This window comes from Sorex fumeus, unplaced genomic scaffold (assembly GCF_029834395.1).
Source record: "Sorex fumeus unplaced genomic scaffold, SorFum_2.1 ptg000005l, whole genome shotgun sequence".
In the NCBI taxonomy this organism is placed as follows: Eukaryota; Metazoa; Chordata; class Mammalia; order Eulipotyphla; family Soricidae; genus Sorex; species Sorex fumeus.
Window position 1 is genome coordinate 8,501,556 of NW_026606062.1, and position 22,425 is coordinate 8,523,980.

General features: G+C 51.4%; 1 protein-coding gene across 4 annotated transcripts in view; it reads left to right on the forward strand.

The window, feature by feature from the left end:
* Nucleotides 1-17,638, forward strand: part of GIGYF2 (GRB10 interacting GYF protein 2) — a 148,878-nt gene extending 131,240 nt beyond the window's left edge. For 3 of the 4 annotated variants that reach the window (XM_056120742.1, XM_056120750.1, XM_056120757.1), the window contains 7 exons: nt 3,569-3,691; nt 6,107-6,319; nt 6,424-6,629; nt 7,772-7,926; nt 9,509-9,705; nt 12,475-12,622; nt 16,630-17,638. In XM_056120742.1, the coding sequence (XP_055976717.1) occupies nt 3,569-3,691; nt 6,107-6,319; nt 6,424-6,629; nt 7,772-7,926; nt 9,509-9,705; nt 12,475-12,622; nt 16,630-16,697 (1,110 nt within the window). In that variant the 3' untranslated portion in view covers nt 16,698-17,638. Of the gene's footprint in view, nt 1-3,568; nt 3,692-6,106; nt 6,320-6,423; nt 6,630-7,771; nt 7,927-9,508; nt 9,706-12,474; nt 12,623-16,629 lie in introns of those variants that run through there. The other variant, XR_008793392.1, reaches the window with a different exon arrangement.
* Nucleotides 17,639-22,425: the final 4,787 nt, after the last annotated feature.

Below are 22,425 nucleotides of genomic sequence, written 5' to 3' on the forward strand. Positions count from 1 at the left end.
TTAGATTGACTTTCTTGTTTTTTTACCTGTCTCAAGTTTTTGTTGAAAACTGCACTTCGTAGTATAATGTATTGAACCACCTCTGGGTACTGCTCCCTTCCGTTCTTTGTTACTCTTCATTTATTGTGGCAGTATTTTATTTTAATTAGAATCACCGTGGATCACAAAATTACTTTATAATATAAAAATCACAAAGATATTTATGATCTCAGGCATATGATGTTCAGACACTGGTCCCTTCACCTGTGTCCACTGCCCTCTATCAATGTTCCCAGTTTCCTGCCTCCCCTTTCTTTCGATAGGACATTTAGTATTACTTGCAGAGCTGGCAGTTTAATTTAATTTGGTTTGGGTGGTGCCTCAGGGCTTACCCCTGGCTCTGCTCTCAGGAATCACTCCAGGATGTGCTGAGCAGACCATATGGATGCCAGGGATTGAACCCGGTTTGCGAGCAGGCAAGGTCCCTGGCAGTATTGTTTTGGTGAACCCCACTCACTCCTCCCCTTCCAGCAGCTTGAGCTGCCATCACTGTATTTGGGAAGGGGTGGGAGGGTGTCCAGGGCCACTTGGTGGCTGGACTGGGCTGGATTCTCTTTGGTTTTTTCCCCACTTCCTGCTGTTCAGCCCCACAAATTGCTAGCAGATTGCTCTGTTGTTTCTAAAATTGCCCTGGAGCCCAATTGCTTCACAGACTGACCCAATAACATTCTGGATTCTTCCAGCCCTTTTTCTGCTTCTCTGAGAGAATATCTTCCTACGGCTCAGCCCTAGCTGCCCCTCCTTCCCCGCCCCCGAAACTCCCAATCGTCTCCCAAGTGCTTGCCTTTCGTGTGTGTGTGTGTGTGTGTGTGTGTGTGTGTGTGTGTGTTTTGGACCCACACCTGGAGATGTTCCCGGGTTATTCACGGTTCTGGGCTGGCGAGGCTGGACGACCATGTTGCTGGGGTTGAACCCGGGTCAGCCGTGTGCAAGGCGAGTGTGGCCCCCGCTGTGCTGTGGCTCTGCCCCTAGCTGCTTTTCAGAATGCCGTTCCGTTTGCGCCATGGCTCCTCTGCACATTGCCGGCCTCCAGGGTCCATTTCTTTGGGGGAGAGGCCTTGGAGCACTGAATTCCAGTCTGGCCTCACCCAGGCAAAACGAAGCTTCTGGAGCTGGGAACTAGGCTGTGCTGTTTGCTAAGTCGAGTCCTTGGTGGGAGGTTGGGAAGTAGCATCTTTGCAGGATTGGGGGTGAGAACCCCAAAAAATGTTTTCCACCACTTTTCTAAGGGAGGCCCACAGAGTTCATAATGGAAGTAAGAATATGGTGATTTGATATGTGTTGGGGGGGCACACCTGTTGCTCAAGCCCGCACCCCCAATTCGGTCTGTGGTGCTCGGGACCATATGCAGGACCAGGGATTGAACCAAGTTGACTCCATGTAGCATGGGGGCCACCATTGATGCCGGGGTGGGGTACTCCTGTGCTTCCCAGCTTAGTAGCATCGCCCTGCTCTGCTGATGGGTTTGGTGCTGAGTGGAGGGCCATCGGGCCACCCTGCTACCGTGCGGTGCTGGAAATCACTCAGGCCCTCTCATGCCCAGCAGAGTGCCTGGCTGTTTGAGCTTACTCCTCGACCACAGCGATTTTAACCAAAAAGTTCTGTAAAGTCAGGACAAAGGGGGCAAGGGTGGAGAAGTTGAAATATTTAGATGAATGAATCATTTGACATTTAGGGATCACAAAAGGTGTCAGATTTCCTGCTGTTTGCTTCTCATTTGGGAGAGGATTGTTCTGATTGACAAGCTACAGTTTTGGGGGTGGCACAGGGTGTAGGAGGTGGGACTGGAAAATGTCCCGGGGCAGCATCAGGAGCACTGGGATACTATTTCCCATGCTCAGATAAGACCTGAGGAGAGTGATAGTGATCTGCAGATATTTGTGTGCTTCTCGGAGACAACTGGTTGGTTCTGCATTAGGCCAGAGAGCACGGCCATGAGTCCCGAGCAGAAGGCCCAGGACGGTGCTCTGACATGGCCCGGGGAAGGGCTGAGGCCTGCAGGGCCCGGGCTTCTTGGAATTCTTGGGAATGGTGGGATGACACACTTCGGGGATCTCAGATACATCAGTAGACATCGGTTGATTGTTTGCATGCGAACCCTGGCCTCACCTGCGGGTCTGGGGGTTCTCTGTGGGGCCAGAGCAGCTGAACTGTTAAAGATCCAGCTGCGGTGCTACTAGATTCGGGATCTGTCAGATTTGCGTTGGGTAGCACTTTCCGAACACATCATTTCCTGCGGAGAGAAAGGATTGTGTTCAGCTTGATCTCCCTTGAAACCGCACCTTCCTTAGATTCCTTCTGCATCCCTATAGACACATCGCAGGTTTATTTTGAGAGAAATACCTCTGTCATTGGCCCAAAAATCTGATTGGGCCAGGAATGCGGCTCGGTGGTCGAGCACTTCCCTTCCGTGTAGAGCCCTGCATTTGATCGTGGCACCTCCCCAAAAAAGGGGAGGGAAATTCATTATACTTAGAGTGTTTTGTGGGTACTCATTTGAAGAGATGTTTGGTAAGATCCATGGCAATGCAAGCATTCTTTGTTTTGAGGGTCATACCCAGCAGTGCTCGGGAACCAGGGGAGTGCTGGGGACCAAGCCTGGGTTGGCCTCGAGCACGACAAGCTCCTTTACACTGGGATACCTCTCCAGCCCCTTCAGTTTCAGTTTTTAAATTTTCTGTTGCAAAGCCGAAATTTTTAGGAGGAACTGTTTGACCCATGCTTATAAACTCTTTTGTCTTGGGCTGGAGAGATAGTAGAGGGGTTAGAAGCTTGCCTTCCACGTGGCAGACCTGGTGAATCCTCCAGCATCACATACAGTTTTCCAAGCACTGCCAGGAGTGAGCCTGAACACAGGACCGGGATAAGCCCTGAGTAACACCACATATGGCCCTGAAATTTGTATCAATTGTGTTTTGTTGTTGTTGTCATTATAGTTTGCTTTTTCAAAATTCTATTTATTTTTGGTTTAGGGTTCACACCTGGTGATGCTCAGTGTTACTGCTGGCTCTGCACTTAGGAATTACTCCTGGCAGTGCCTGGGGGACCATTGGGGATGCTGGGGATGGAACCTGGGTCGGCTGCTTGAAAGGCAAACACCTTACCTGCTGTACTGTTTATTGCTCTGGTTGCAAGTTTGCCTTTTTTTTTTTTTTTTTTTGGAAGTGTGAATATCTGAAAATTAAAGGGTCTGTTAATTTTTCTGGCCTAGAATATAAAGGGTATTCCTTTAGAATAGTCAGACTTCTAAGTGTATTTTTCACGGCCTGGGATTCTTTCTAAGTCAATAACATTATTAACTTTACTTACTAAGTGCAGTTAGTAACTTCACTTACTACCTGTACTAAATCCCCCCCCAAAAAAAGCAAACAGTTGGTGAATCATAGGGGAAAGGATTGAAAAAGAAAACGAGTGTTGTAAAGTTGGCAGAAGGAAGCCTGAGTGTTCCGACTCTCTGTGATGCTTTCTCTCACATTGTGCCTCCTCTCACCCTTCCTCACGAACGCCTCTTCACCGTCCTCCTTTCTAGCTTCCCTCTTCTTCAACGTGGGGCCAGCAGTCCAACTCAACGGCGTGTCAGTCCCAGGCAACGTTGTCATTGGCTGAAATCCAAAAACTAGAAGAGGAGCGGGAACGGCAGCTTCGAGAAGAGGTAAGACAGAAAAGCACGCGCAGAACCGCAGCCCAGCTGTGGGGCACAGGGATTCCGTGGCGAGTCAGTAGTTCTCCGCAGAGTTCCCGTGTGCAGCAGACTATTCTCTAACTTACAGTTCTGGATGTCTAATGGGAAGATAAGGGAATGAAAATGTTCAGGGGGCTGGAGAGATGGCACAGCGGGTAGGGCGTTTGCCTTGCACGCGACCGACCCGGGTTCGATTCCCAGCATCCCATATGGTCCCCTGAGCACCGCCAGGGGTGATTCCTGAGTGCAGAGCCAGGAGTAACCCCTGTGCATCACCAAGTGTGACCCAAAAAAGAAAAAAAAAAGTTCAGCTACCTCAAACCTTTCACTGAGTTTACTGTAGCTCATAAATAAAAAATTAATTGTGTTTTTCCAAATTGATGGGGAGTCAGTTTGATTTTTAGAATGCAGAATATATTTTTTTGAAAGAGCATTTGATTTTCTAATTATACTATCAAAAGCATGACAAGAATAGTCTTTCTCCTTGTAAATTTGAATTCTGTAAGTCACCATTAGAAAGAATACAGCGGGCTGGAGCAATAGCACAACGGGTAGGGCGTTTGCCTTGCACGCGGCCGACCCAGGTTCAATCCTTTGCATCCCATATGCTTTCTTCAGCACCACCAGGAGTAATTCCTGAGTGAAGAGCCAGGAGTAATCCCTGAGCATCGCTGGGTGAGACCCAAAAAGCCAAAAAAAAAAAAGAGAGAGAGAGAGAGAGAGAGAAGGAAGAGGAAGAATAGAATTCTTAAACTTTTTTTTTTTTTTTTTTTTGCATGAGGGGTGTGGAGGTGGGCGTCATCCACTTGGTGCTCAGGGTAACTCCTGTCTCTGCACTCAGGGACTGTCCCAGGTGGTGTTTGGGGCTTGTATGAATGCTGGGGATCGAACCTCGATTGGCTGCATGCCCGGCAAGTGCTCTGCCCACTGTCCTGTTCCTCCGAATGCCTTCCCTCTCTGGAGACGCCCATGTCTCTCGGACATACACTTCTTTGCATTCTCTCCCTTCACATCTTTCTAAGTCAACTTCACTAAGAATTGTCTTGCTTCACACACACGCAAAAACGTTGGCAGAGAGAAGATGAGTAATTAAAATAGTTTGGACCTTCCTCCTTCCCTCTCTCCCTTTCCGCCTGCTCTCTGCCCCACTTCCCCCACCGGTGCTCTTCTTCACTTTCTCCCTCTCCTCCCTCCTTCCTCCAGTCATGCCCTGTTTCCTGTGTGCCTGTGCAGTTTGACTCTGCCGGTCTGAAAGTAGAGAATTGGCAGTCAGCTACACAACTTGCCCGCTAGCTGAGTGGAGAAGGGTAGGCAAAGTGGAGAATCTAGCGATCTTTTAAACACTCTTGGAGTCTCTGACAGTGGATGCCTTTATTTGCAGCAAAGGCGTTGACTTCCTTAAGCGTTGTCTTTTATGTAGAGACTGTTTAGTCTGAAGCTGGGTCTGTTTAGCTAATTCTATATTAGTAGCTGTTCACTCAGAGACCAGAATAGGAGATGGTTGTGAGCGGTTTCAGTTCTAGGTAGTGCATCCCATGGAGATCTCTCTCCAGAGAAGGTGCGAGTTGTACACTCTGGAGGAACGGGTCTAGGCAGTGTGCTCGGGGGCTGAGTGCTCAGAGTGGAGTAACATCTGTCTGTAGTCGCAGGGTTCCCTCCTGGCGGGGGCCAGCAGGCTAGGCTGGTCTTCACCATACAGTGACTTCTTTTCTCTCTCGGAAACCATTGCTCTTTAAAGGTTCTGCCACACATCAGTACAGAGAAGTGTAGGTACTTGAGAAATTGGCATCTAAATCTAGACGGTCTCATTTCTCATATCTGGTCTCTGCTGAATGAGAAAGGAATGATAGTTGCCATCGCGGTTTTGTTTTCTGTTTGATCTTCTTATGAGAAGTCAATAACTGCCCCATCGTATTTTCATTTGATTACTCTGTAAATTCTTTAAAAGGGTTCAAATACCGCTCTATAGGGATTTCTCAGATAGGGAAAAGTGATCACGGGGTGCCAGGTATTGAACCCAGGTGGGTTGCGTACAAGGCACACGCCCTGCTACACGATCACCCCAGCCCCTGCATTTCATCTTTTTGAACACTCCTCTCAGAATCTCTGACAGTATATATCTTTATTTGCAGCGAAGGCATCGACAAGATTTCTTAAGTGTCAGGTAGCGACTGTTCAGGGTGAGGCAGGGTCTCTTTAGTGAATGACACAGAGCCCGCGGTTAGGGCGTAAGCACGTGGCCAATTCTGGTTCGATCCTGCAGGGATCCCCAGCACCCAGGCTGAGCAGAGGGCATCCCCGGGCTTCCTGGGCACTGCTTGGCGGTGTCCCCCACCCTCCTCCAGAGACCCCGGAGACCGAGCTGGCTTCTCTTTCTGTGCGCAGCAGCGGCGCCAGCAGCGGGAACTGATGAAAGCGCTGCAGCAGCAGCAGCAGCAGCAGCAGCAGAAGCTCTCCGGCTGGGGCAACGTCAGCAAGCCCGCGGGTACCGCCAAGTCCCTGCTGGAGATCCAGCAGGAGGAAGCCAGGCAGATGCAGAAGCAGCAGCAGCAGCAGCAGCAGCAGCACCAGCAGCCGAGCAGATCCCGGAATACTCCAGTGCGTCCCTCGCCCGAGCCTCGTCGCGGAGAGCGGTGACGGGAGTTGTCCCTGAGGATGTGGGCGCTCTTAACCGTAGCCATGTGTTTCTCTTTGTTTGACAGCATTCCAACCTGCACACCAGCATGGGCAACTCTGTTTGGGGCTCTATAAACACTGCTCCCCCAAACCAGTGGGCATCTGACCTAGTCAGTAGTATCTGGAGTAATGCCGACACTAAAAATTCCAACATGGGATTCTGGGATGATGCAGTGAAAGAGGTGGGACCTAGGAATTCAGCAAATAAAAACAAAAACAACGCCAGTCTCAGGTAGGGCCCCAAATGGATCCACCCAGTGACCCTCGGTGGGCTGAGGGAAGGGGAACGGGGTAGCGGCCGGGCAGGGAAAGTGTTACATCAGTTTTGAACTTACCTTCCAGTGTCCAAGCTCATGAGGTCATAACTTGGATATCGCTTTCCTTCCCACGAGACACTCCAGAGTTGCTACCCGGGGCCCCTTTTCTTACTGGGCACTTGGTCCGTTGCCTCTCACATGGCAGCCACTTAGTAAATAATAGGGTCAGTAGCTTTTTGTTGAACATTTCTCAAAAATGTTACTGGAATTAAGCATTTTCCCCCTAAATTTACATTTTAAGGTAATTCTGTAATGAGCGTTGCAGACACCTCTGTGATGACCTGGAGCCTCTTGATTTTTATGATAAATTGGCTACATTTCAGCTTGCTTTCCTCAGTGTACAGTGCTGCTGAACGTGGGTTTCTGTGCTAAACACGTGACCTCAATTCCCAGTACGATCACTTATGAGCTGTGTGACCTTGGGCAAGAGGGGACCTCTTTGAGCCTCAGTTCCCTCATCTGTAAAATGAAGATAATAGCCGCAGCTTCGTGGGCGTGGTTGTAAAGAGCAGACAAACCCGGGGAAGCCATTCAGTAGTAAAGTGCCTGGCATATAGTAATTACTTAATAAATGGTAGTGTTGCTAGGGTAATTGGAGGCCTGCTACATTCTGATAGGACACTGAGTCTCCTGCCAGTTTACTGGGGGTCTTCGCCAGGCACTGGCCTTTGTGTCCAGTACCTTTATTCCTTCCCATACTCAGAGAGGAAGTCGTACCATTTTACAGATGAGGAAACTGAGGCTTAGCAAAATTTAAAACGTGCTGAAGGATGCCTAGGAAGAACGTCATCATCCCTTTGCAAAGAAACCCGATGCTCAAAACTAGAAAGTATTTGCTGAGGCTAGATTTTATGGGAGTATTGAGTACCTCTCCCCCACCCCACCCAGTCCAGATACTTGACGTTTTTTTCGTTTTGAAGCCAAGCATTGGATTGCTGGACAGCCGTCCAGTGTTGCCAGGATATTTGTTTGTTTATTTGCTTATTTATGGTATTTTAGTGTAATCATATAGTAACAGTTTCTGGGAATATAATATCGCCCTATTGTTTTGCTTTAGTAAATCTGTAGGTGTGTCTAACCGGCAGAATAAGAAAGTAGAAGAAGAAGAAAAGTTGCTGAAGCTCTTTCAGGGAGTAAATAAAGCCCAGGATGGATTTACCCAGTGGTGTGAACAGATGCTTCATGCCCTTAATACGGCAAATAACCTGGATGGTAAGAATGGGGGAGGGAAACCCAGCATGTGAAACGGCAGCGCAGGGCCCACCGACACCCTGAAGTCGGCAGATTGGAGTGTCGGACCCAAACTCAGGAGGTGAAATGTGCTGGAGGTCAAGCCCCACACCAGCTGTAGGAGCCTGAACCCAGGGAGGAGACTAGGAGATGCCGTGCCAGCCAGGTCAGCGGCCGTCGCCCAGCGCAAATCCCGCCAGGCTTTCTCACGGCAGAGGCCATCCGAGTTCCGTATTGCTTACTTCATGGGGGCATCGTGGGCCGAGTCAGGTCCAAGCCGAGTCATGACCTGTCAAGATGGGGACGGAGCGTGCCTGGAAAGAAGGCCGAGCTGCTCCGGCCTCTTCCCCGTTGTGCCTTTGGTGGGGGGTGAGTTTCTTGTGACGGAGCAGGCGGTGTTGCTTGTGCAGGGAGAAACGAGGTCCTGGCGCGCGAGTGAGATGCAGTCAGCTCTGCCTGGAGAGAACGGCGCCCACAGTTAGGTGGACACGGGTGTGGCAGGGAGTCCTCGTCTGGGAGACAGGCTGAGTTGAGCTAGCCCCCTCCGATGTCTACGCCCAGGGCCGCCTTAAACAGAGCAGTGAAGGAGTCGAAGGGCTGTGGCCCTGGGACGTTCCCTGATCTGAAGGAGCCAGAGCAAGCCATAGCGGATCCTCTGAGTGGCTACCATCCATTAAGCACCTACCATGTGCTGGGCACTTTCCAGGGGGTGACGTAACGTTAGCTATTGACGTATTGCAGTAGCTTTCTGGAATTAGAACCATCCAGGTGACATTATCCCCATTTTATAAATTAGGAAACAGGGGCTCAGAATGGTTAAGTAACTCATCAAGGTCACACAGCCAGCAAATTTCGGAGTCCGGTTTTCAACCCACGTCTCAAGTGTGTAACTCTGACATTGTGCTTTCACCCAACACCACACAGCTTGCATGTTACGTTTGTTTTCTCTCTCTGAACATTCGCTCTCAGTGAGTAGAAGTCTGAGAAGTTCGTAACTGGGACTGTAATGCCCGCTGTGGTGCCTGGCACACACCGTTGCACTTGGTGTGAATTACGGAAGGAGGGAGTGAACACCAAGTAGCTCCAGTCTTAGGCTAGCTTTTTTTCTTTTTGCCGGGGGGGGGGGGGGGGGCATGCACAGCTGGCTCTGCTGGGGGCTTACTCCCGGCTCTGTCCTCAGGAAATCACTCCTGGCAGCCTTGGGGGACCGCACAGAGGGCCAGGGATCAAACCTGGGTCAGCCGTGTGCCACGCATGCACCTTCCCTGCAGTCCTGTTGCTCTGGCCCACAAATGCTGTTTTTAAGTAGTCTATCAGCCAGTGAGATTTGGTCGACTGCTGCTGCTGGTCATTGCTGTCATAGCGGGGGGATTTGCACTCCTAACAGAGGTAGAGCAAAGAGTATCTGACACAGGAACTGTGTCTTTCGCCTTCTTATTGCTAAGGTCTGTATTAGATACGTGTACTGAATCTGTGTGCTAGACACGTGTACTGAAAACGAAAACTGACTTTTGTGTGGCCTGTCTTACCGTTCCCCTCTGTTTTTTGCCCTCTCACGTTGCAGTTCCCACATTTGTTTCTTTCCTGAAAGAAGTAGAATCTCCCTACGAGGTCCACGATTACGTCAGGGCCTACTTAGGAGACACCTCTGAGGCCAAGGAGTTCGCCAAGCAGTTCCTCGATCGCCGTGCCAAACAGAAAGCCAACCAGCGGCAGCCGCAGCCGCAGCAGCAGCCGCAGCCGCAGCCGCCGCAGCAGCAGGTAAGCCGGGTGGGATGGAGCCCCCGTGAGCAAGCGGTGCTTGTTTGCCCGAGAGCGTTCAGGTACGCCGGAGGACCGGAGCATCTCCAGATATAGGTCTGATGTTTTCAGATTCTGGGCCTAGAGCTCTGTGAACAGAGCAGCCGTTCACTTCCTGTCAGAGGCTTGGGCTTCATTCCTTCCGGTCCCTTTGTGAACCTCATTCAGATGGCCGGTTGTTTGGAGACTGAAACCTATGGCGCTCACCTGGCGCGCTGGAGTCCGCAGCATCGCGGCGTTTCGCTCGCTGTTGGTGGAGATGCCGCCAGCACAGGTAGCACTGCCAGTTCTTGTTAGCGGAGGGGACCTTCCACAGAGCCCTTGCCAGCCCCGTTGCCGAGGAATGAACCATTGAGCCTTCATTAGATCGCTGCAAAACCCTAGGCCACATTTCGGCAGGTGATGGATGTGTCGCGTTGCCTTTGGGGACTTCTGTTTTGGCCTGAAGACCTTACTGATGCCAGAGCATTGGACCTCATGGCCAGCAGCGCTGTCATTTGTCCCTGAATGAAGCGAACATATTTCATCCCGGGGCACATCACAACTTTTTACCCTCAGGAACACCAGAGTAAAGACTGAACAGTGGGAGTAATTTTAAGCAATGAAGTCACAAACCCTCCCCCCCAAAAAAAAATTGTGGAAACCATAATACTGAGTAGACTGAAAAAAATATTTGTCTATATTATGACAGTTGAGATAAGGAGACAAGAGTATCACCTTCGTTCTGCATCACCCAGGAATGTATGCTTGGGGTAATTAAATTTCAGTGCTTGTTCGTGCACTTGTTTAAATGCCCTAAGAATACTACCTGCCTGTTAAGTTTGGATTTATAAATTGTAGGAAGCAGGCAAGTTTACAGGTTGGGGATCCAGAAGTAATGAGACTCAGTTGTTTAAGTACTCCAAGGAATGATTTGGCAAGGCTCATGGAGCGACTTACTCCAACTACAGGGTTCTGCAGGCAAGGTGCGCATCGTACGTGGCCGACCTGAGCTTAATCCATAGGACCACACGGTCCCCCTAGCTGTGCCAGGTATGGCCCAAGAACCAAAAGGGAGAGAGGGAAATATTCCTGTCCTCCCATATATGTCATAGCCTTTCTGTTTTTTTTGGCATAGGTCACTTTGGTGGAGCATAAGACAGAGTGAAGTTGAGAGCACTTCACACGGTTTGGATAGATGATCTAACAGGGATAGACCAGGAGAGTGCAGGGCGAAAACCCGAAAACATCTTAAGGACGAGAAGTCATTGTGTGGGGGTGTCGGCAGCATCTGTGCAGAAATGGATGCGACAGGCGGCCGCACCTGCCTTCCTTGTGCTTCCACCCTCCCGTCCACACTCACCAGCTCATGTCTCTGATGAAAGCAGCAACTAAGAGTGAATGGCTGGTAGATTATTTCATGGATACTTGTGGAAAGGACAGATATTTCTTGTGCAGGTTCCTTCTGAGATCTGAAAGAAAGTAGATGGCATTGGTTTTGTTTGGTAACGTGTTGCAGGTTGGTCCACAGTCCTGGGCCCAGAGAACAAAAGAATCTTCTGCTTTGGTTAGGTAAGAGTTCCAAGTTTCCAGAGTTCAGAGGTCAGTTTGTGGCTATTTGCTACACAGTAAATCTTCATTTAACTTGGAAGCAGGTTCTTGGAAACTGCAATGTGAGTAAAACCAGTTTGGTGATAGGTTGATTGATAGAAGAAAAAAGAGCAAAATTCCTCCTGTTTATTTTTGGCCACAGAACATTACCAAACTCTTAACTAAAGACTTAAAATACTTCTTCTTTAAAATAGAGATACTTCTGATGGTAAAGTAATCTATATTCAGTTACTCCTTCCTTCATTTTCGGCCCTGGTTCTCGAGCAGGATCACACTGGGTCAGGGTACCCTTCTACCCAGGACGCCTGCTCAGAGTGGGACACTGCACATTGGGATGAATGAGTGAACCTGGGACACTGCACATTGGGATGAGTGAGTGAACCTGGGACACTGCACATTGGGATGAATGAGTGAACCTGGGACACTGCACATTGGGATGAATGAGTGAACCTGGGACACTGCACATTGGGATGAGTGAGCGAACCAGAGTCCCCAGAGAAAAGCTGCATGCATGGGGGGAATGTGTGCACGCCACACAGATACCCCTCATCATCATCATCAAGAAATGACATTGTTCCAGAACCAGCTATGTGTTTCATCTAAGTGGATAAGACAGATTTCGTGGATAAAACAGATGACCACTGCCGTGACCCTACACCCCCCACCTTATATCCCCTCTTCTCCCTGAAAAAAAAAAAGCGGAAGGCACTTGAGCAGTAATCAGTAATGCTAGTATAACAATAGTTAAGGTGTTTACATGCAGTCGGCTGGATTCAGTCCCAGGCTCCGCGTATGGTCTCCTGACCTCAGAGCCAGGAGTAAGTCCTGAACTCTTAGGTGTGCATCCTGTCGTCGTCGTGTGTCTCTTCCCCCCCCCCCCCCCCCCCCCCGGCCACTCTCCCCAAAAAGAGAGCGAGCAAGAGAGATTATCCTAGTGAGGTTGTGGCCGCCCTGCTGTCACCGGGTGTGGAGACCTGTCCTTAGCGGGATGGAGCATCAGTGGGTGTCTCAGTCTGCAGGGCCAGAAGTGCAGGTCCCTGGCTGCCTTTTGGTTGAGTGTTGCCAGGACTCTGCCTTAAGGGAGTGACCAAGTCTCTGTCTGCTTTTGCCCTTAGCTGTGCTTCCGTTTTGTTCTTACAGGACTCTGTGTGGGGGATGAACCACAGTGCACTCCATTCAGTATTTCAGACCAATCAGAGCAACAATCAGCAATCCAATTTTGAGGCCGTACAAAGTGGCAAGAAAAAGAAAAAGCAGAAGATGGTTCGAGCAGATCCCAGTTTGTTAGGTGAGCACGGGCTGGAAGCGGGCATTGGTGGGAAGGTGTCAGACAGTGCTGACATGGTCGTCCCGTGCCAGATGGCTTTATGAACAGAGATACCAGCCCCCCAACCCCCATTTTTTTTAATTGGGTCATCGTGAGATACAGTTTGAACAGAAATACTTTCCACAAAGAGTGGCTCACTCTTCAAGCCCGTGACCTGCCTTGAAATACGCATCTCACTTGTTTCCTTCCACTCTGGGGAAGCCTGTGCGCGCTCTCGCGCGCTCTCTCTCTCTCTCTCTCTCTCTCTCTCTCTCTCTCTCTCTCTCTCTCTCTCTCTCTCAAACACAGACTTGTCTACTTTCCTCCCCACACATCTTTCTAAATAAGTTTTCAGTAAAAATTTAACCAGTTCAAAATAATCAGTTTTCTGGGCATCTCAGCGGGAGACCTAGAGTGTACCTAGGGCGTAAGAAAAGGCATTTCTTAAACTGCGGCACTTAGATCAAACTTGAAAGTCCTGCCATACAGTTTATAGAAACTTCTAGAAGGCCTTCCAGTTTATGTGGAATGCTGATGGGAAACGGGGGTGGGGGGGAAGGTAGGGGGGGATTGAGGGGAGGGGTGCCACATCCGTCAGTGCTCAAGATTTAATCCTGGCTCTGCACTCGGGGATCACTTCTGGCAGTGCTCGGGGGGACCACGTGGGATGTCAGTTATTGAATCTGTGTCGGCTGAGTGCAAGGCAAGAGCCCTCCCACTGTACTATCGCTCTGAGTCTCAAACAAGGATGAAATTTAAATTATTTCTCTATATATCATGTATGCTATGCTAGAACTCTGCTGCTCAGAGTAGAATGGTTCTATTGGGAAACGGCAGGTTGGGATGTTGGCCAGTCGGGGCCACACCAGTTAGAGTGCAGTGAAGACTTGCCCACACATGACGAGGAGGAAGTGAGGATAGCATTGCCACTCGCTAGAAGGAGGCCAGTTGGGCTAAGTGGAGAGTGACCAGAGCATCCGTAAAGGTGCGCACGGGCGGAGCTGCAGACCACAGTGGGGCTTCCAGGAGCACGGAGAAGGCCAGCAACAGAACCTTCTAAGAGTGTCCTTTGGATCGGATGACCTGGAAACTAGCTTTGGGACAAGGAAATCTGGTTCTCCAGAGAGGGGATGGGGTGTCAAGGATGGAACAACCCCAAGTCGTGTTCAGTTTTTTTTTTTCTTTTGGGCCACACCCAGTGATGCTCAGGGGTTACTTCTGGCTCATGCACTCAGGAATTACTCCTGGCGGTGCTCGGGGGACCACATGGGATGCTGGGAATCGAACCCGGGTCGGCCATGTTGGCTGCGTGCAAGGCAAACGCCCTACCCGCTGTGCTATCGCTCCAGCCCCAAGTCGTGTTCAGTTTTGACAGTAGTAGGTGAATAGAGATTTAAAAGTTTTCCTTAGATTTTGGTCCTGGGTTCTGGCTGAGAATCCCTTACTCTTCAGCAGTGCCGTACGCTATCAGAGAAAGAACTGCTCGGAAGTGAGGCACAGTGGTGTGTGAAAGACTTGATCTGACCTCTCTGAAGGACATGTGGTGATCCCTGAAGAACAGTGAGATTCTGGGGTTCACCCTGTGTGTCCCACCCGGAGCCCCGCAGCTGAGACTCCAGCACTTGGGAGGAAAGGGACTTAGGATCAGGAGTGGAGTGGAGACAATTTGTCTGTCTTGAAAAGGAAAAAAGGAGGGGGAGCAGGCCTGTGCCAGGTGACCCTTGGTGCTGCAGCCCTTGGTGCCCACCCCCAGACTTCATGCAGACTGCTCAGAAGCTTGCTCTAGAAATAATTCAGCAGCTTCTGCTCCTTACCTGTCGTTTCCATGATACATATATGCTCCTGATTGATCTACAGTGAGAAACAGTAATAAATACCCGCCGTGCACAGAATGGCGAGACAGATTCTAACTTGATCCAAAAGCATCATTGAGAAAGCAGTATTTGAGGACGTTTGCTTCTGAAACACACCATCAGAGGGCATCTGGCTCCATTCCGGTCCCCTGCCCCTGCCGGCTGTGCACCAGTTTCCTGAGCTGGGGTACGAGTGATACGCAGGCCGCAATACCCTGTCTGCGCCAGACTGTCCCAGGGGCTTCGTGGTGTCCAGAGCGTTCCTGGTGCTTGCTGAGGAGAGTTCCCGCCTCTCCTGCCACAAGTCCAACCCGGTGGTTTACAAATCACAGCAGTAAATCATGGACTTTTTCTTTTGACCCCAAATTTCTTCCTTCCTGTCTTTACCTGGTTAAAAATTTGTTAGCTTTTATTTTTTTCCTTTACATTTCCACTTGTTTTATTTTGGGACTCTTTCTAGCTCGGAGCACACTCGGTGATCTCTGAAGAACTGTGTGATTCTGGGGATTGACCCTGGGTGTCCGGCCTGCACGCCTGTGCTCCAGCCCTTTGTACTTCCTCCCTGGCCCCGAGTTTCCTTCCACACAGGGTTTGCATGCAGCTCATCGCATTATATCTGTTGTTGTAAAGTCCAAGAGAATTTGTTTAAGCATAGAGTAACAGCTCATGTCATTTCATAAGAATTTGAGTTTTAGTTTTTTATACTTTATAATCTAGCCATTATTTCCAAATACAAACACTAAGGCGATTTCTTCCAAGGAGAAGGTTTGTGGATTGCGGGAACGTGGTTGTTGGGGCGTACCCAGGTTGGCGGCCTCCAGTGCCAGGTCTGGGCAGCAGCGGGTGCCACAGCCTCCGTGGTGAGCAAACAGGCATGTTTGTCTTTGCAAATCATGATATTTTTGCATCAAGAAAGTAATATAATTGCCCAGTTTTATTACGTAAGGCACTTTTTGTTATTGGTACATTTAAAAGCTGTTTTTGTTTGAGAACTTGAGCGTTGAAGAGCTAAAAGGAGTGGCAGAAGACATGGATAATATTGACTGCTTTTTTCTATTCCATCAGCTTACTGTTTGACATTCAAATGGTAGCTAAACAGTTCAGGGTATTATTTAGGGTGAATGAACTGAAAATGAAAAGCTCCTGGAATCACCCATTCTCAGAAGGACCTGTTGGTGCCAGAGAGCTAGTTCAGCAGGTAGGGCATTTGCCTTGCACACGGCCAACCCAGGCTCGATCCCTGGCGCCCATATGGCCCCCCGAGCACTGCCAGGAGGGATTCCTGAGTTTTTGTAAAACCAGGACTAACCCCTGAAAATTGTCAGGTGTGGCCCCAAAACCAAAAAATAAATCGAGGACCTCTTCATTGATCTCTGATTTTGGAGTTAATGGAAAATGCGCCCGTGATCTTCAGCTAATGTGATAACTTCCTGCGGCCTTCATGGTAGTCTCACTTTTTCTACAACATTCTATTTGAGCTCTGTTGCTAACTGAAGTTCTTTTGCTCATCTCCCTAGTAGATTGAGAGGAACAGTCTTCGTCTGTGAGCTGGGTGAGGGGACATCTCGGGGCCCTGCAGGGCTCTTTCTTGTGAGTCAGTGCAGGGATGCCAACCAACGCATCTCAGCCCGAGAAACACCGGACCCCCGGGGCCTCTGAGGCCGCTTTGACCGCAGTGGCTTCCCTCTTAAAAGCATCCAGGAGCTGGGGCGGGGGTGGGCGCTTCTGTCTCACACCACACGGTCTCAAAGTGCTGGGACCCACAGACAACAGAGTTCGGAGTAGATCCCAAGGACCACTAGTGTATAGCCCCCGAAGATAAGTGAGTGGCTAAATTGTGTCACGTGTGTGTGGGTCTTAGGTCTGATCCCACCACTTTTTAAAAAAGACATCAAGAAAACAGTGACTCAGTTTCACATTTCCTCCCACCCTCCTTCCTGATCCTATCCTTGCCCTGAGAGATCCAACAACAATTTCTTATTAAAGGACAGATGCCTGACTCCTCCCTGTGCGCGCGCGCGCCCCCCTCCCCCCCATGTGCTCGGCCCCCTGGGATGTGGGACTTCAGGGCATGCCCTGGAGCGGGCCGGGGGCTGTCTGCGTGGGCACTCACTGCCGATTTTCCCCCCCTGGCAGGATTTTCAGTTAATGCTTCATCGGAGCGACTCAATATGGGTGAGATCGAGACTTTGGATGACTACTGAGTGTCCACGACGGACTGGCCTGCCCTCTCCTCTCTGCTGACCACGGATTCTCCACCTCTGGACACTTCCTCACCTTTACTCTTTATCACTCTGCAACAAATCACAGAACCGGTCATCTCAGGCTTTTTCTTCTAGCTCTGTGTCCGAGATTCTTTAGGCCCTTGTTGGCGAGCATCTCAGACTGGAGGAGCGGAGCGGCCCCGTGTCTCGGGGGCAGTCGGGATCGCTCCCCAACAAGCTGATTCCTGGGCCCCAATTTCACCTGCTAGCTCCCAGAAAGTGAGTTGGGACCTGCCAATAGCAATTTACTTTCTCTTGTCATTCTTACTCTTCCTTCTTTTTTTCCTTCTTCCCTGCTCCCCCCGTTTCCCTCTAAGGGCACGCAAGGGGTCTTGCTGGTGCAATCATGAAGAGAGTGAACGGCAGCAGACCTGGGCCCGCAGCCCAGCGCCGGGTCGGCAGCCTCTGTGCTCCCGGGCTGAGCGGGGCCCGGCCGCTGCTGACTTGGGGTTGCGTCACAGAGCCCCGGCCCGGCGGCGGGGGTGGGGGCCCAGGGACTGCCTTGATGTTGCACACATCCCTCACCCCTTCTTTCTGAGTAGTTCTGGAGAAAGGGTCCGTGTTCTTCCTCCTTAGAATAGTGACTTCCGCGCCAGCCAGCGTCTCAGACCCCTGGCATACTCCAAACCCGATTGGACAGAGAAGCCCCGTGGCCTGGGAGAGGGACTTGTGCTTAATTTTTCTTTCTTACAAAAACTGATTTTTCCCATAAATATTTTTACTTCAGAGGACTAGGACCAGTTTGTTTTGGGCCTTTCTGCTGAAAATTTGTCTCGTTTTAAGAGGCAGCTAGGATCTTTACCATATGTATGAATTTGTATAATTTCATTTTGGATAGGGATAAACTTTTGCTTCTGATAAAAGCCCGGAATTTCATCTGGTTCCTCAGAGCACTGTGTGTTTGTCTTGCCGTGGCCCCGAAAAGGCTTTGTTGGAAAGGTTCTGGAGTGGCGAGGCGCTTGCCTTTTCTGAAAAGCAGACACAAAAACCCTGACCATCTTTGAGGCCTTCACCATTGTGCAGAGGAAGGCAGCAGGGGTGAGGGTGGGAGGGATGGCGGGAAGCCTGGGTCTGGCCGCCCCTCCACCTCAGCTGGAAACGGAGTCGAGCCCTATTTATAAACAGCCGCTCTTCCTGCCTCCAGCCGCACCCCTGCCCCGCGCCCCCACACCCGGAATGCCAAGTACACGTCAGTCTGGAGCCATTGGACCGCCCGTCCCCGAGCGGAAAGTGCTGTGGTTCGGAAACACCTTTTCTTTCGGTCACGCCAGAGTTGCCCTGAGAGTAGTTTGGGTGGTTCTGTTGGGTTTCTGTTTTTATTCTTTGGGGTCGTCATTCTCCCTTCTTGCCGCCTCCCTCTTAACATGTACAGTGACTATACAGAGACTGATACAGACTTGTATATAGTTTTTGGATCAGAATAGCATGAGGAGCTCCGGGGTGCCATTACGAATTGGGACTCCTGTTCTCCTGTGCTTTGTAAATTCAAAAGCGGGGGGGTGGGAAAGAGGGATAGTTAAAATGTTTACAAAACTTTAAGCTCCCTGGGAACTTTTGCCAGTGTGGAGGAAAATAAAAAAAAAAAAGAACTTCAGTAAAAAATCTGGTGTTATTCTGAGTGCACCTCTTGTGGTCGCCTGTCGAAGCTGCGCTTCGCACTGGGCCTTGCTCTCGGCACCGTGGATGGCTCCAGCACCGTGTCCTGCGGGCACCCGGGACCCGGAGGCATCCCCGGGGCACTCCGCCCGCGCCCGCGCAGCAACACTGGCCGCTCTGTGTGGGAGAGAGCGGCGGTCGGGATAAACAGGTAAGTCTGCCCAGCGGCCTCCTCCTCTGCCCTCTGACTGCGCCTTTCGGCTCGCCTGTGGGTTTCTCCTGCCTCACCGCACACGCCGTCCCACCCCCGCCCAGTGTGCCCTCCAGAGCGGCCCGCTTCTTCCCAACGATGGGGTCCTGTTCAGAAAAGCAGGAGCAGCGGTAAGCCATCCCGACTGTTCTCTGGACGTGCGTGATTCAAGTCCTGCAGATTCCGCAGGACGTGGGGGCCGAGCGGGCAGGCTGAGTGAGGGAGCAGATGTTCGCTTCCTGTGAAACACTCCAGCCGCCCAACAAGAGCCTCTCCCTGAGGGATTTCCTAGTTAGCTTCTTTAAGGGTCCACTTCCTCGGCATGGGATGTTCGTCTCGATCCTGCTCCTTTTTTTGCGTTCTTGGTTATTTTCACTCTTCTGAATTTCACTTAAGTTGATGTGTGTGTTGGGGTCAGACCCAGGGCCTTCTGCATGCAAGGCCAGTGCTCTGCCACCGAGGGATGTCCCCAGCCCTCTTTTGAAATCATGTTTTGCATATTGTTTGCTCCCAGTCATTTGAAAAAATGAAAGATTTCCCCCCCCCCCAAGGCCAAGGCAAGATAGTTCAGGCATGTTGTTTCTCGTTTGCTGGTCCTTGCTACTAACCCCAATCCCACCTTAACTCGGTGCCGGCATTTTCTAAGTCAGGCATAGGGAAGGGCCCAGCCCAGGGGTGTTTCCATGCTGCTTCCCACTGTGCTCACAGCAGCTGCTGCTGCCACTCACCTGGGGACTCCAGCTGGGTTGACGTCCGGCAGCTCCTGACCTGCCTTCAGCATGGCGGCATTTGGGCCTGGCAGAGGCTGTGCCCCCTTTCTGCTCTACACTCCGGTCGCTGTGGCACGTGTGCTGCTGTGTGTCGCGTAGTCCCAGCCTTTCCTGGCCAGGCATCTGCGGTAGGGCCTCTCCTGCCCCCCTCAGTTCACACAGCAGCAGGAGGGGTGAGGGGTGGCGATGCCAGGCACTTTTTGCTTCAAGACAGGCCCTGGTGCCCTTGTTTTCAGTACCTTTCTCCTAGGGCAACCATTTTATGAAATGACATCAAATATGCCTGCTGTTGCTGTTGGGTTCTTGGAAACAGACTTAATGACAAGCCACACCGCGTCCCTCAGCCTTGGCCAGCAACCCATTTTTCTTCATCAAAACCATAATAAAATGATACTCAGGACGTGCTGTAGTATGTCATTTTACAGACACTATTTGCAACTCGACCAGCAAAGCCAAAATCTATTTTAGACGAAGTGCTTTGTTTTTAATAAAAGTTAAATGTGTGTGCCTGATTAAAGACGCAGTTTCAAATGAGCCTGTTTCTGAACTGCCGCCCCCTGTCGGGGTCAGACTTCCTGCAGGCGGCAGGCAGGTAGGTGCATTGGAGGGTGCCCGGTGAAGGTCATGTCAAAGGTGCTCTTGGGGGCCTGCGCTTGATGGCCTGTAACAGCCTTGTCGGTGCCAGTCTGAACTGGGATCCTGGACCCTCAGTGTTCCTTTCAGGAGAGTCGTGTGTGGTCACTGGGCTCTAAGGCAGGCAGTCACTCCCTCGAAGTGAAGGCATCACGGCTCCCGTCTAGAATGGGGCGCCGCCCCACCGGTCCTTGGTGGCCCAGAGGCCACACTCCCAGCACAGCTGCAGCCTGTTGGTTGGACCTGATGCCTAGTGCTCCAGCGTGGGAAGTGGTCGTCATCCTGAGCTGAAGCTCAGCACCGCGGGTTTCTGCAACGACATTCGTGTCTGTGTGTGTCCAGGAGGAGTGTCAAGTCCACAGCTGTGTGGCGTGCCCGTATGGCGCTTCCTGATGCCTTCCAGCCCAGGCTCGCAGGTGTGTGTAATTCCGTCTCCGGCGTAGTGACGGCCTGCACCGTTATTGCCTTACTGCCTTGCTTCCTAACCCTGCCGTGGCACTCGGTGGGACTAACCCACTCTCCACAAAGGACACTTCCTCAAGTTCAGCCTTGGATGAACGATGCTTTTCGTCACTACAGAAGCATGGGTCGGTGGGGGGGGGGGGGGGGGGGGGGGGGAGGTGCAGTCTTGATCGCTCCAGCTTGCTCGGGCTGTGTTCAGATGGGTCATTTGAAATACAGCTTGCAACGTGCCTTAAATTTCTCCAAAGTGATGACCAACGGAACAACGTGGGCGCCCGGGCTCTGCCCTTCAGGGTGGGTTCTCTGCTGCCCGCTGTGCCCTATGCCTGGGTAGCCTCCATATGCGGGCTTAACCAGGGTGTGTGTGGGCAGACGTGGCACACCCCTGCTCCCGTCCCTTCTCCCTGATCAGCCCGCTGGCATTGCGGGGCCCCAGAGGCGTGATCCCCAGGAAGGCTATGGCGTTCCCAGCCACATCCCTGCACCCTGGAGGCTCGGGGGAGAGAGGTTTGCTCCTATCCTGTGGCCTGCTCAGTCCCCTTTCCTGAAGACGAGCTGACTATTCACGGGACGCGGGGTCTGCACCCCAAAGGTTCCGTGTTCCCAGGTGTGCCTCTCAAGTCACATGTTGATTGGTGGCCCCTCGTCTTAAGGGACACCACGTTCTGCTGGTCACTGCCCATTGTGCCTGGCATTTCAGACCCTGGGGCTTGAGAAGTGGAAGATTTCTCTGGAGAGGCAGGAGAGGACCTGCACACGGCTCTGAGCACATGCTGGCCCTCTTCCTCAGTCCCGCCCTCGGGGTCTCGCTGCAGTCAGGCAGGCTCGCAGCCATCGCTCCATGCCTGAGTGAGAAGGCCAAGTTCTGAATGGCCGCCAGGATCCCTGTCAGTTTTTTTGACCTGGACGGTTGGCACGTCCCTCCTCTGCATTCAGCTGAACATCACAGACTAACCCGGGACCCCAGAGTAGGAAGTAGCAAAATCCCCCCCAGGTGCTGGCACATTAGTCGGGTTCATGCTCTCCTGCTTCCCCATGGGCAGACTTTTGCTGCTTACTCTGGACCCATTAACGGCTGTAAAGCAACAGGGGGACCTTCCAGCCTGATCCACGACAGGACAGACAAGTGCTTCCCATCGGATGCCCAGCCTGTCTACCTGTGTTGTGTGGCCGCAAAGTGATGTAACAAGTACCCACACCTTGGCACAGCGGAGTTCACCCGGTCCCAAGCAGTGAAGGTGCTCACATGAGTCTTGTAAGCAGGCGTCCTTGGTGGGGGGCTATAACGACAAGAAAAGGCTGCGGTGGTGCCTACTGCTTGCCAGGGGGACCTTGGCTCTGCATTCCCTTAGCCCCGTTCTCCCTGCCAGTTCCCAGACTTGGCATGGTGCTCCTTAGACTCATTGAACCTGATTAGCCGCAATTATGACAAAGTTCAGGAAATACGTTTTTTTTTTTTTAATTTGGGGTTGCGCCCGGCAGTGCCTGGGAGCCACTCGGTGCTGACATGACAGTCCAGTGCTCGAGACCCAGGGTGTGGGATCCAGCCTGGGCCTTACACATCCATGTGCCCAGAGCGGTCTCCTTGGGTCACTGTCGAGGGACAATTGGCACACCCGGCGGTACCCGGGGTGTATACTCCTGGTTCTGCGCTTAGGGATCACTCCAGGTGGTGCTCAGGGAACCATATGGGATGCTGAGGATTGAACCCGGGTCTGCTGTGTGCAAGGCCAGTGTCCACCCAGTACTATCACGCTGGCCTCTGATAGACACTTTGGAGCAGGAGGTCCCCAAGCAGTGATGGGATAGGCCAAGCCCAGGTCTGGCATGCCCAGCTCAGTTGGCTCTGGGCATCAGCCTGGGGGTCTAGCCTTTTTTTTTCTTTTTTCTTTTTCTTTTTTTCTTTTTGGGTCACACCCAGCGATGCACAGGGGTTACTTCTGGCTCTGCATTCAGG